This window comes from Strix uralensis, chromosome 2, assembly GCF_047716275.1.
Source record: "Strix uralensis isolate ZFMK-TIS-50842 chromosome 2, bStrUra1, whole genome shotgun sequence".
NCBI classification, from domain to species: domain Eukaryota; kingdom Metazoa; phylum Chordata; class Aves; order Strigiformes; family Strigidae; genus Strix; species Strix uralensis.
This window is the reverse complement of record NC_133973.1, coordinates 108,576,506-108,591,418: the sequence shown is the minus strand read 5'-3', so window position 1 is coordinate 108,591,418 and position 14,913 is coordinate 108,576,506. Positions and strand designations below refer to the sequence as shown.

Below are 14,913 nucleotides of genomic sequence, written 5' to 3'. Positions count from 1 at the left end.
AATGAGAAGCAGACCATGTACTTCCCATAATTCAGAAGAACGCTCATTCAACAGCAAGCTGGTAGCACAGCTATCAGGTGTGTAGGACGCACAAATGCACTGATGAACACAGGCCAGAAGGTCTCAGGCTGCTACAGTAACAGATGTGCAATGTGCTGGTGTGCTGGGTTGGACAGGAGATCCATTTCTTTGACTCAGGGCTACCTGACAGCCCCAAGCCCTTTGAAAAATTCTGCCATCGGATTAACTTTGATCTTCATGTCACTCTAGAAAGTTTGACATCAGCTTAAAGAACAAGACCACTACCTGCTGAAACTTTTTTGGAGGATCTCTAAAACTTGCATTCAGCCCCATGTCACTGTGCCAGAGCACAGACCACTGCCATTCTGGGGGCCTGAGCAGGGAGTGAACACGTGGACCTCAGGGAAGAAGGCAGGACCAGCATTTGCTCTGTTCAGTACCACTGCAGCAGAGCAATTCATTCATTGCTCATTCTTCTCGCAGTCCTGTTTGCTCATGGTTATTTTCTAAAGACTCTGTTTTCTATCTGTAATGCACACTGTGCTGTATTGTTTGGAGTTGAAAGCTAACAGCTAGCAAACAGCAAGGTTCAAAACAGGACTTAATCACTTAGGTTTGCTTCTCTCTGCACCTCTTCTACCTCTGGCCTGGACTGTGTGCTGGTTTCATTTATTCAGCCATTTGCTCCATCTGCTGGACTAATGACTGCAAACATAGTTATGCTGAAAAAAAAGCTTGCCTGCTTCAGAAAGGTGCAGACAGTCGGGGATGGGAAGGGTGACACTCCCAGTTTGAGATTAGGCAGCAGATGAACACTGTAAGATCACAGTGTCAAGTCACTTCTCGAGCAACCTAAGATTCAATGAGATGAAACCATGTAGGCGATTCTGCAAAGGAAGCTGCCTGACATGGGAGCAGGATTAGAAACCATGTGCAAGAGAGAAGTGAGGCAATTCCACCACATGATCCCACAGCAATGGATCAGACACAGGCCTCCTGTGCATCTGTGTTTTCTATATATAAACCCTTTATTAACCCAAAGACCTCTCTAGAATTTGAGGATTGTCCAGACCTGCTGTCAGAGCATAACTCCAAGCAGACTGCCACGGGCACGTACACCGCGTATGCACAGGAGGGCTGACCTCTCTGGAAACCATCATATGCTTTATACAGTTGCACATCTGCATGGAAAGAGAAGCACCAGAGAGGCCTGTCACTTCTGCACATGTAAGGCAAGTGTATAGTGTCCAGTTCATGCTCCACATGCACGGACCCGACTCGGGGAAGCTCTGTGCATCAGGACTGCTCCCTGAGCCCCAGAGGAGTGGGGTGAAACTGGCTGGTGAGGAGTCAAGTCAAATCCAGTACTTACAGACATACTCCTCCAGCAGGACACAGGAGGCACAGAATAGCACAGCTCAGCATCAGCTTTAGAAAAACACCAATACCACCCTGCATCTCACTGGTAGCATTACTGCCCACAGCAGTCTGACAGAGTTTGGCATAGAGAAGACAACCTGCCCTAGAGCAGGGCATTAGTTTTAAGCTGGGGCCCTAAACATCTGAGCTGTTCCTCTCTGCTTACACTCGCGGCTTTACAAAGTAAGCAAACTCACATGGCCAGCATTTTCCAGTCATTAAAAACATCAGACACTTCAACAACAAACTGTTCAAACATCCCAAGTGCTGTACAAACACTGACAAAATGCAATACCTGGCTTGATGGAACATAATTTTCAGTATGTTCCCTTCACCTGACCTTTTGTTCAATATAACCCCATTTCTTACAGTGCCCCACAATACATTTCAGTCCTGCCTGTATACTTATGAGGCCTTCATTCAACAAACACCTTGAAGCTGGTTCAAGCCAACACCTCCATCAAAAAAGTAGTCCTGCCCTCTTTCTGCTCCAGCTACACATTCTCTCCCTCTCTGCTGTCCTTCCCTTTTCAGTGGCACAAGCATTGCAGTGGCCATGCGATAAACAACTCCCCCACAACCCCAAATTGTCCATTCCAGTTCTCCACACTGCACTTTTGCCAGCAGAACAAAGTGCATGGAAGCAGCCAAAGCAAAGGGTAAGGCAATGCTCACTTTGCAGTAGCTTAAAATATCTGTTAAATTACAGCCACTTCAAAAGACTGCCAGAATGGGAACCCCACACCATGGGTCCCAGCTGGAACCAGCCCTCTTTCAATAGGTTTTCACTTTTTAATAGGTTTCCACTGCCTGGAGTCTTTGGCCTGTGGTAGTGAACATGTTCTGCTAGCCCCAAGATCTCTCCCTCAGCCCTTCTCCACTCCCTGGCCTTGCTGGAGATTTTAAACCCCTTCCATGGCACCCACAGCATTCAAAAATCTTCTTATGCCTTGGAGCCCTACTTCCAGCTGTCCCACAAATGCATGTAGGCTCCCACCCTATTCCATCAACTGCCGGAAGGTGACATCCCCCCAGAATCAATATGACTGAAGGAGAGATCATATGCTTCCATTTTACAAAGCCCTTCTAATAACAAGCCCCTTGCTTTCGCCAGGGCAGACACGCAACCACAGGGAAGAGGAGAGCAGAGCTACGTACACAAACACTCCTCCAGTGAACACAAGGAAGTCTCCCTCGGTGATCCAGCACAGCCTGGTTTTGCCAGCGAGGAGGTGAGGCACTCTCGGAAGCGTTCCCGGACGCCGTCCCCACAGGTGACACTGCAGGGGCTCCAGGGCTGCCACGGGCTCCACGTTTCTGCAAATACACAAGCTCACAGCAATGAGGAACACATCTGCCTCCTTACCTTTAAAGACACAGCCATTTTTCTTCTTTTATTTAAGAAAAACAGCAATAAATAACCAAACAATGGAAATGGCAACACCAAAGGAGCAAGCAGCATCCAGGGACCTGCTTCTGTTCCCATCAGAGTCTGGGCAAAGCTCCCACTTTTTGTTTTCCTTTTTTCACTCCAGTGCCAGCCAGCAACGCAGCGGTCAGTCAGCTGGCAGGCAGGTTCTGCCTGGAACAACAGCAAAAGGAAATTAATCCACAAACTTTTGGAATGGGTTAGTAATTTATATAGTCATCCAATTCCTGACTGACAAATAGTGCTTTTACAGCAGGGTAACTTCATTGACTTAAGTGTGGTTACTCCTGATTTATATGATTGTGAAAGGAGGATAAGACTACAAGGCCTAATGAAATGGTAGTATTGGTTTTTCCCTTTATTATCTTCTCAGCGCACAAACGTGTTATTGAATCATTCATTTGACAGCTTACAGGTCCCTATTGTTTTACTGCTGATGTTAGGCAATTAACTCAAGATGAAATTTTGCAGGTTCATTTATTTAAGTGGAGGCAGAATCAGGTTCTAATATTATCTCAAACATTATAATTTTTTAACGTGTAATGAAATCCCTCCTTTGCTTAGACAGCATCCTCATCTAGCGTTCAAGACTCAAACTTTACAGCAGCGAGAACCCAGAGAGAGAAAGGGACCATATCTGACAGCTGTGACACTGAAGCAGGACCACAACTTTAAATTCCAAACTAATGCACGAGTCCAGGTGCAATCTTAAAGGACAAAAACCCTGGGGAGTCTCCTATGGGTCAGCTGACTTGGTGAAAAGGTTTTGAAATCTGCCAGAAAGAAAAACAATAGACCACTTAACTCCATTGCACCACTCACAGATAAAGTGGAAAATCAGCTAAATGAAAAAAAACGTAGATCAGGTTTGTTGAAGTTTGTTCTGTTAAATAATTTATGGTGTTGCTACTGCCAGCATAGGTCATGATCTTTGGTCTTATTACACAGTTGCTTTGCTGCTAGCACGCCCCTGAGCTCCTCACCAGTGACCAACTTACGATGTCAAAGGACTAGACAGTGTTGCATGACTGGAAACGGCTTTACGATTTCGTGTTATATTGGTTGCTGTATTGTTCATAGTGAGTTATTCTTTTTAAAAGTCTCTAACAAAAATGAATACAGCTGTGTTTGAATAAACATGAAATTTTAACTGCTTTTGACCCTGTCCGACAAATTTTTGTGAGCACACCAGTATGAATAACATTAATGCAAGCAGCATAACAGAACCAGTGGGGGCTGCTCTCCTGCGTGCAGGTACTCACCTGCATTGCAGGATGGGGCCCAGAGGTTTTGAGCTTACACTTGTGCTGTCAGCCAAGGCTGTAAAGCATGTGTGGGCACATACTCACACACACTTGTGTGTAGGCATGTTCGAGTACATCTGCCTCACCTAACGCAGAGCGGAGATGGGCATGGTGAGACACCTCCGTGGTGCTGAGGTTTTAAGCCCACACAACACCAAGTGACCTCCCCGGCTATTTGCCATTCTCTACCACAATATTGTGATATCCGTGATCCCAGGCTGTCTTTCACTTTGTCCTCTTTATGTACCTCTCTGCTTTCACCCCTCCGTCTTTGGAGCTGGACAGCTGTTACAGCAGGGCAGAGCCCAGAGCCAGGCTGAGCTTTCACACTCCTCTTCCAGTTTGCAGCCGCGCCAGTTCCCAGTAAAGTGTGAAACAGAGCAAGATGGGATGGTGTGTGGTGTCAGGAGGAAAGGGAGTCAGAGGATGCCAAGGAGCGGGGAACTGAGGAAGTTTATTGGGGTAAAGGAGTCCCTCAAAGGTACAGACACTGGACAGTTGCAAAATCACATCAGCTAGTGAGCAGAGCTATTAGTGAGGGCAGCAAGAAAAAACAGCCATAACAGTCAGTCAAGGGCTCACTGATCGCTCCTTCAAAAGACTTCATAGTATCACAGTATTTGGGGATCTCATGACACTTTTCTTCATATGTATCATGAAAGACTCCAGCAGTGTCCCTCATCGCTAGCAGAAGGATGTAGGCTAGTTGGAGAAGCACCTACCTCCTCATAGTCTACATTATGAGAACAGCTTGGTGAGTCCCTGACATAATTTCCAGTGTGTGATCTAGCTCATTTCCCTCTCTCCACATTCTCTGCTCATTTAAACTTCTGTTAATTACAGTCAGATATAGAGCCAGACCCAGAAAGGTTCTGGTTGCCCCCAGTGCTAACACTGGTGATCCTGCAGGGTGCTTAGCAGCCTCTGCATTGATGCCTGTGGGCTTGAACATACGAGAACCTTTAGGATGAGTAATTTTCTAACTTTGACATCAAATCTATGATGCCCATTGCTCTAGGGCACTTTTCACTGACTCCAGCTTCAGCTGCGGCCACAAAGTTCCTTAGCAAAAATATTTGGCATCCATAGCTTTGGGGCCAAGAATATGCGCCTTAAGCAGCAGGAGAGCAGGAAATGCTCCAGCTCCCATGAAAGATGGGAGATTTAAACTCCTGCAACTTGCTCTGCAACCTCCTGCAATTACCAGAATGTAAAAGAAAATGAAGCACAGTTTATTCTCCCCCAAGGAAATGAAATGATTAACCTCCATTTAAGATAAACAGATCCAAAACGCCAGGGGAAAAACCAGAAGGTACACACTGCAAACTAGCTCTAATAAGTGTGAATTTTTTCACATACTATTGAGGAATCAATTATCAACATGAAGACATCTAACTGATGAGTTAGTTTGAAATAGCTGGCAGTTGGCAGATCTGCGAACATGAAAGATAAATGCAATTAACTGTGTTAATTGTTGCTCTGCATAAATATCTCCCCTCAAATTTCTGTGTTCATAAGACTTTGAGCATGCAGCACTATGCAACGATGCAGTCAGCAAGGGTTGCTTAGCATCATCCTTCCAGCCTGATGCACGTGACAATCCTAAGCACTTCAACAAGACCAGTGATATGGGACAAAATCGCTAATTATTTACAGGCTCATGTAAATGTCTATGCTATCCTGGGGGACCGCAGCGTATCTGTGGAAGTTGAGATCAGTTTTTAGGTCCTGAGACTGGGTGTACACACATTTTACTGGTGTTTGGATAAAACCTGGGAAAACACCCTTCTCATCTGTTCCATGTTTCTCTATTTCCATGGAAATGGAGCCTGGGTGCACAGAAATGGTGGCATGCTCCAAGAGGTTACTAATTTGGATAACAAAAGGACAAGGATCCCTTTAAAGGAAGAAAACCTAGACTCCACCTGGGCAAATTAGTCTTTTCCCCACAAACAGGCATCTTTAAGAATTGCAGAGGCACAGCCTAATAATTTTTTTTCAGAAGCTAAGAGCTATCCCAGTGAGTCCATAACACCCTATTTATTCCTAAAATGCTGAGGGTGTGGAGATGAAGCAGTCACTGATGCAGGAGAAGTGGATGGGGTACAAACCAGCCCTGGCATACCCAGAGCCCCTACATCTGCCTATTTCTAAATAAACATAAGCCAGGTACAGATTCAGGCAACAGAGCTAATTGGTTCCCAGATTTTCCTACAGATAGGCAGGCCTGATTCATACAGTCTTATTCAGGGAGCAAGAATTTGATGGAAGTTGTATATCCCTGCCTGACCCATAGATACTCTACTTACTCCTTTCCTCCTTTACTGACCACTTTTCCCTCCAGAAGGTCTTCCCCTACCTTCCTCTTTTCCTTTGCTGGCAACAGCTGCACTTCTCATGCCTGGCTGACCTCCCAATACTTTTTTTTGACAGTTAGCAAAAGTCAGATGAACAAAATTCATCTCTGATGTCGGCAAGTGCAAGAGACTTCACTGGGAGTCACACCAAAGTTGAAAATGGTCTCCAGAGTGTAACTAAGAACTGTAAAATAAATTTAAGTAACACTGGAAATACGAAGAAGATACGCCTGTTTCTATGCTGTGGTATTATTGATTAATTTTATCAGTCTCATCCTGAATGTTTCAGGTTGAATACAGGCTAGGGACATGGAACATCCTCCTAAGGAGTGCCAAAGTCTTGTTGCTGGGGACACTTAAATCCCATATGAGCAAAGCACAGGATAAAGTGTTGAAAAGAATGAGCCTGTAATGCATCTGTTTCTGGGTAAGATGATCTAACAGAGTTTCATACCTCAGACAATCAAATAATCCAGTCAAACCCAGGGAAAAAAATTAGCTGCATGACTCTAAGTCACCTGTGTGAAACAGTTAACACCCCACTGAGATGAAGTGACTTGCATCTTGCTGTTGTTTTTTCACAGGTTCTTCAGCTGGGAGTCTACAGAAAGCTGCGTAAGTGCTGGCTCACATTTAATAGACATATTCCCCACCTTTAACAGATATATTCACAGTCTTAGCACAAGCTTTTTTGCAACACTTGTTCTGAAGCTGATGCTCTGGAGTTCTGGAGTACTGTGTCCAGCTCTGGGGCTCCCAACATAAGAAGGACATGGACCTGCCTGAGCAGGTCCAGAGGAGGGCCACAAAGATGACCAGGGGGCTGGAGCACCTTCCCTATGAGGACAGGCTGAGAGAGTTGGGATTGTTCAGCCTGGAGAAGAGAAGGCTCCAGAGAGACCTTATAGCAGCCTTCCAGTACTTAAAGGGGGCCTACAGGAAAGATGGGGAGGGACTCTTTATTGGGGAGTGTAGTGATAGGATGAGGGGTAATGGTTTTAAACTGAAAGAGGGTAGACTTAGGTTAGATATAAGGAAGAAATTCTTTACTGTGAGGGTGGTGAGATACTGGCACATGTTACCTGGTGAAACTGTAGATGCCCCCTCCCTGGCACTACTCAAGGCCAGGTTGGACGGGGCTTTGAGCAACCTGGTCTAGTGGAAGGTGTCCCTGCCCATAGCAGGGGGGTTGGAACTAGATGATCTTTAAGGTACCTTCCAACCCAAACCATTCCATGATTCTATGATAGCCTGGGCTGCTGCCCTGGCTCATTCAGGGCCACGGGGAACGTTCTCCTTTCTAGTTCAGCCACAAACCAGAATCCTATTACACAGGCTGTACTAAACCTGGCCGGGATGAGGAGTAAACAGCAGGATTGGCAAAGCATCAGGAATATAACTGAAGCCTGATCTATGGAAAATGGGTGTGGCAAAATAATCTTTTATCTCATCCTCTGTGGCTTGGATGAAGATAATTTTAATGATTTAGGAGCTTTGATCTTTTATAAAATAATATCTCTGCTTCACAATAATAGAGCATATGCTAAATGAAGCAAGAACTGGCTGACAGATTTGATATGCAATTGTCAACAGAAAACCATCACCGAGTGGGAATGCATTTGGAGAGATTCCAAAGGGATTAGTATAAGGCTCAGTGCTGTGCAATGCTTGCCTAGTTGACACAAAAATAAATATAAAACCATTACTGAGAAAATATGTCACTCCTGTGATGACATAAGTAGATAGTGCAGTTGTATGGAGCAACATAGGGCACTTGCTAAGTTTGGATAACTCAAGCAAAGTAGATCATAAATCAGCAAAATGCAAAATGTAGGAAGAAGGAATACAAATTGTACCTGCAGGATAGTAGACTACATACTGAACGGTCATACACAAAAGCAGAGCAAAGGAAGTTTTCAGCGTGAAAGCTATGGCAAAACTAGCTAATGCAACTGGTGGAATGAAAGCAGAGGTAAGGGTAAGAAGGGTGCTACTGCTCAAGCAGCATCAGTGAGGAGGACGTCTGAACACAGCACCCAAAGCTGGCACCTGTGTTGTCAAATAAAAATGAGTGTTTAAAATAATGGAAATGGAGCTAAAGAGAGCCAGAAAATGAATTAAATCCTGAAGAAAATGCCTTCCAATTAAAGACTCAATCTTTTCAGTTTATTAAAATGAACACTGAGATAATCTGGAAGGACTGAGATAATCTGGATGTGCTAACGCCTTCGCGGGGGAAGAAAGTGGATAGGAAACAGCTGTCTCCTCTAGCAGAGAGCAGCAGAGTAAGAGCCAGTCACTAAAAGATGAAGCTAGATGATCTCTGGTTATGAAACACACAGAGTTTCCCTTTTAAAAAAACAATAAAAATCAGAGCACAGTATTGAGAGAAATTACCAGAAAGATCTCTGGTTTTTGATGCCTTCAACAAAACACCGGATAACTCTCCAAAGGGTAAGAGGCAGTCAAATGCAAAGACTAGCTGTGGGACTCAACACCGGGGTAACTGGATGAAAAGTGATGGCCTGTTCTGCACAGGAGCCCAGACTAGAGGATTTGTCACCTCTCCTTGTCTTAAACTGAATGGGTTCAGGAAGTCCAAAGCAGAAAATAAGTGACTTGAGGAAAGGTGCCTGTTGTGGAGCAGCTGCACGTTTTACACAAACAGCTATCAGGGGTCCGGGTCTATACACACCACTTCACAGTGCCCTGCAGCAGGGTGAGAGGGCTCAGGCGAGGGCTTTCCAAAGCAGCCGGGAGGCGGATAGCCATCGCAGGCTGTGCAGCTTTGCTCTGCCTGTTGTGGCTTCAGGCTGATGCACCCCTCCCAGAACACCCTGCTCCTTTCAAACACTGCCTGTGGGCTTTGAAGTCTCACAGATACAGGCACAAAGTCAGATGTGCTGCAGCCTAATTAATTTCAGGTTGACATTTTATTTACGGCTACACAGTGTGGTTTCACTTTCATCAGCTTTGTAGATTTGACACTTCTAACTTGGCAGCTATTGACTTAACTCTGTTCTTCACAGGCGCAGCCTGATTCTTTCAACTGCGGTTGTAAGGATGGTGCTATTGGGGAACCCAAGGAAACAAAGCAGATTGCAGGGAGTCATTGCCTAAGGTGGATCTCATCAATTAAAACAGTCAAATATTGAGCACAGAAACATATCTATGTCATATCCTAGGTATTCATCTGTCAGGGTAATTATCCAGATCATATCAGTGTAGCATACCACCCAAGCACAGAGAAAGAATTAGAATTCTCTCTTCCTTTTTCCTTAAGAATTATCTCCATTAAGAAAATAATATGCTTTCATTTTCAGATAGACTTTCTTATGCCAAAGGAAGAGAGAGTGCCAACAGAGAACGCAGATGGGAAGTTAAGATGAAGAGAAGAACTACTTACCAAGTTTGGCATGTGGTGAAAATAGAGGTCATTCTTAGTACAGAGTGTTAATTAAACAGCTAAGAGTTTTAGAATTTATGAAATAGTACGAAGTATGACCACACGATACTAGGAACCTAATTAAGGTAGGCTGTGTCTGGACTGTGTGCTATGGAGCATGTCCTACACTCCTGGTCTCCTGATGATCCCACTCAGATACCTGCCCATGAAGTTCAATGACCCTTTTTGGCTCGAGTTCCTGCACTTCCTTGTCAGGGAGACCATGGAGGGGGGTGTGTGTGTGTAGAAAATGGTGTAGATCTCAAACCTTTCAACCCAAACTCTTTGACGCGTGCAGATGGGAAAGGCCAATTCATCGCCTATGGACACAAGCCTGCTCCAAATGAGAACATTTACTTTTCTGTTCCAGGGTGTAGGCAACACAACCTAACCCAACCCCAATCCCCTCGTGCACATATAGCCCACTCCTCACTGTAGTTGCCTTCAACAAATGAGGGATGAGAAGGACATTTGGCTCATCTACTTCCTCTGCCACACTACTGTGATTTGTAGACTCTGCCAAACCATGGATTGCCACCTCTGAAGCTACAGCTGCATAATATATATAGATATAAATAGAATGTATAAATATTCCCTGCTTAGGGCTGAGGAGTGTGCTCAAGCTCTGTCTTGTGATCGTACTTAACTGTGATCACTTCTTAACCGTGACCATTCATACTCCTGGACACGGTCTTGGCTTCTGCCAACCAGCACCCTCCCAGACCACGCCTGGTCATAGCCCAAAGGACTATATGGACCACAGGCTGTTCCCAGTTGGCAGTTCGTCTGATTCTAATCTTTCCTGGGAGAAAAAGTTTAACTATATGAATGTGACCCATGATCTGTCAGGTGGCCTCATGGGTCAGAAAATGCACCCTGGTCTGTTTTAAGCAGCAGAGACATGTCTTGAAAGGTTGCTCAAAAAACCCACAAGCTGTCCAAGTGACATGACAGTGTCTTTCGCTGTGGCCAAATCCTGATTCATGTCACCGAAATTTGTGTATCTAACAGGTAGGACTCTAAACTCCTACAGCAAATGGGCTGGAGGAAAAGACACCCAGGTGAGGATGCAGCCCATGTGTCTTTTATACCCATGAATCACCCTTGTGAGATGCCTGTCTCTCTTGATTAAAAAGGTAGACAACTACTTAATGTTGGACCCTTGGCTTTTAGACACTTAGATGTAAGTAAGACTAATCCTACCTTTAGTGTCTCCAGTGGGCCAGATCTACTGCAGTAGCTTCTTACCTCCCTGAGAGGGCAAGCTTCAGTTTTGCCTGAACTAGATAGATACATCATTCAGAATGCCCCAGACGGTTTTGGTTGGTACTTAGCGTTAACTTAGTGCAGTTTTAAGCTACCACAGTAGCATTTGTTATCAAATGTCCTTGTGTATGTCTCTAGATAACAGTCTACTCCATCTTGTTCTCATCTGAATATGGCATTACAACTATTTTGTCGGGTGTTAGGAGACACAAAAAGTCCCCTACTGAATAGCTGCATCACAATCAAACCTATTTATCATTACCCATGTTGGCTAGGAAGAGTGCTGATTTAGGCTGAAAGAGGACGAACATCAGTACAAACCCATGTTCCTTTGGATCATCATACACGCCTTAACTCTTGCTGGAAAATGACTTCGGTTTGAGAAATTAAAGAGGTCAAAGCAGTATTTGTTCTTCCCCACATCAAACAAAGTGCAGTTAAATTCTGTCCTGTTGTCTCCTGGGTGAATGGTGTTTTCGTACAGCCAAGTTGTTCTTTGACTAGGATGCTTGAGAGACTCTTTATAGACAACAATTTTTCCACTGACAGAAGTGCACGGTGGAGAGACTACAAAGACCTGAACCAAAGTTTTGCATGTTGCTTCTGGTGCTACAACCAGTCTGTATCCAAATTTGTGGAGGAGATCAATGGGTCCCGTGGAGGCAATGATGGAATGTGTTTCTAATGATTTCAGTAACACAGTGATGTATGTTTCTTGACCAACAGGTGGGCAATCAAACTCTACCCACTGGGACCTAGAAAGCAGGATTCTTTTGCTAGTTCTAATGCCCAGAGTATCATCAGAGCTTACTCTTCTGAATTCATAAAGGGTGCTGGTGAATATCACATCTAGTGAAACCACTGTCTCGTTCATGGAACACAACTGCTCGTTTGTAAAAAGTCCAACCTGAAGGGAGCTCCCAAGCACCTCTGAACTTTTGTTCAAATCAATGTGAAATACAGGCCATTCCACATGAAGGGTGGACACGCTGCTTCTGCTCCACTGGGCAGCACTGCTGTTATCGCTCGGAGAGACCATTCTGAACAAGAAGTCCCCCGCACTCTTGAAATGGAAACACTCAAACTCTATCCTCCCCTGGGACCGATTTGCTGGAAGCTGTTTTCTTGCAATTATCTCGTTGGTGCTGGCATCCAGCAACAGGATGGACAGATGCTCTGCTGTCACATTACCACCACTATAGTATTGATATTCCACAGACACTGTGTCATTGCTGAAGGCTACATGACCTGGGCGCTCCAACAGGAGATACTCCACTTCGCCGAGAACTGAAAAGAAAAGAGTTTCACAGCAGTATTAAAAACCAAAGAGACAACAGATTGTTTATCTACCTTATGGAAGAAAACAAAGATTTATAAAGTGGATATTTAAGAAGTGGTTCTCAAACTTTTTAAAGTGAAACAGTTCACCAGAAAAAAAGAAAACGGCCTAGCTACAGCAATTAAAAGCTCACCACCTCTCCTTTGTGCAGGGACGTGGTTTCTAGCAGCTCAAAGTCCACTGCAACAACATGTCCAGGAAGGTTAAAAACAAAGTTTTAAAAAAAAAAAAACCATAACCCAGAAGATTCACAGAAAACTTCATTTATCAGGATAGATTCTCAAACTTCTCAACTTCTTTCACTTAAAGATTCTTAAAGTCCACTTCACAGTGGCCAGCTGTCGTTCCACTTTAGCTATAATTTAGCAAGAGAAGGACAGTAGTTTCTTAATACAGAAACATGAAAAATGTCCCCCCAAATTAAATAAAATAGGAAGTCTGCATGATGCTTTTTGAAGCCTCTTTTCTTGCTCTGTCTTATGAATCTTTCATTTTGCTCATTTGCATTGCAGAGACACTTGACTGAAAGAGCTGAAAATAACAGTGATGGTGACTGCAGCACTTTTCTTGTCTCAGATGTGGTGCAACATGCCTAAATGACATCATTTCATTATAAATGGCGCAGTCTTTTTAAATGCACTTCTTGCATGACCATGTTTGTGCAAGTTGCCAAATTATCCTGAGACGTGCTGTAACTAGTGGGGATAGATGATATCTAAAGCAATGGATTGGGAAGATCACATTTCCATTCTCAGCTCAGCTAGCTTTGCTGGGTTGCTTGAAACTTAAGGATTTCAGACATAGAAAGGTTATCTGAAAAATGGGAACTGCACATCTATTCCAGATATAGAATGTGCTGTGAGACATCTTTATTTAATTAATTGTCTGGGAAAAGGTTTCCGAGTCTTGGATCGAAGGTCATACGGAAGTGTAAAACTCCAGTTACAGCAATCCTTTCATAAGTAGTATCAACCAACAATACTTTGACTTGTTAAATCTGTTACACATGTCTTAAGATTACCTCAAAGAAAGCTTTGCTGGAAAAACACTGCAACTGCCAAGGCAAGCACTCAGCAGTCAGGAGTAACAGGACTCATCTCACATAATATTAGACGCCTACTGCTCTAAGCTTCAATTTGAGTTAGTCACCTTGGATTCACTTTCTTGTCAGCAGGGAAAATTTTCAGGAAGAAATTCATCTGACCAGCTACAAACATTTACATCAGGGTGAGGTGCAGCATGCACTAGAAGAGCCTATTACCCTCCATCAGCTATAACACGTCCTTCAAATAACAGGCTCCAACCACATCCATTAAGTCCGAATGAAGGTGGCACACACAGCCTTATACATATAAATCATGCATATACTCTTACACGTATGTACTATAACTCAGTCTTTAATTTCCACAAGATGCTGCTTCATTTGTCAGATGGATGGTGCTTGTTACCAGAGGGCTCTTTTGTTCTCATTCTTCCATGGGTGGTCCCATGTATTATCAGCTGCACACCATCCAAAATCCATCCTGATAACACTGAATTATTCATTTCTCCCATGGACTATTCTGTTGTGCTCTTATCATAGTATATTAGTGCATTAGAAATATTAATGAGTTTATCCTTCTGATATCCCTGAAAGATGAGAGGATGTCACTATTCTTGTTTAGTGTGTTAGGAACCAAGGCACAGGCACAAAGGTGAAAACTGTCAAGTATCTACTAATTGTGGATACCCTGAGAAACCCAGGACCTGATTTTAAATACAATGGTCCTTCAGACATTCAAAGCAGGATCCCACTGCTCCCAGCTGTGGTGAGCACATGGCACCCCAGCAAACCTGATCTCAGCTTGGACACTCAATGAGTAGGAAACTGACTCTGAATGTCTGAAAAATAGCTCTCTATGAATTACCCAGCAAAACATTCTCTTTGCTCTTCATGCTTTGGTTCTGTCATCTATGTCTGCCCATATTTTCCAGTCCTGTTCCTACTGTCACCATCTCTTGGGTACTATCCTAACTCCATTACCACGGTTCTCCAAACTCCTGCCCTCGTCTCTTTGCCTTATAGCTCTTCTACCTTCTGCTGTTCCTTGGGCCTGCAATTAACTCCAGCAAGTTCCCACCTTTCTTGCTCACTGCTAGCATGACAGCAGAGAGTACAGGACAATCAACTCTAGTGCCCGATACTACAAATGTGGGGGAACGTTGCTGCCCTGTGCTGGCGCAAGCACAGTATTGTGTGGGGCTGGCAAGAGGATCCAGAGGGAGTTGGGGAACGCTTGACTCTTCAGAGAACTTCATCACTAACTCATCTGCAAGGACTTAGATCTGGACCA

At 44.1% G+C, this 14,913-nt stretch overlaps 1 protein-coding gene across 1 annotated transcript in view; it reads right to left on the bottom strand.

Annotated features, from left to right (window-relative positions):
• Positions 1 to 14,913, bottom strand: part of THSD1 (thrombospondin type 1 domain containing 1) — a 28,130-nt gene that overhangs the window by 3,672 nt on the left and 9,545 nt on the right. Inside the window, exons 3-4 of the mRNA XM_074859761.1 lie at positions 11,563 to 12,528; positions 2,599 to 2,757 (exon numbers count right to left, since the gene is read on the bottom strand). Coding sequence (XP_074715862.1) covers positions 2,599 to 2,757; positions 11,563 to 12,528 — 1,125 coding nt within the window. The remainder of the gene's footprint in view (positions 1 to 2,598; positions 2,758 to 11,562; positions 12,529 to 14,913) is intronic.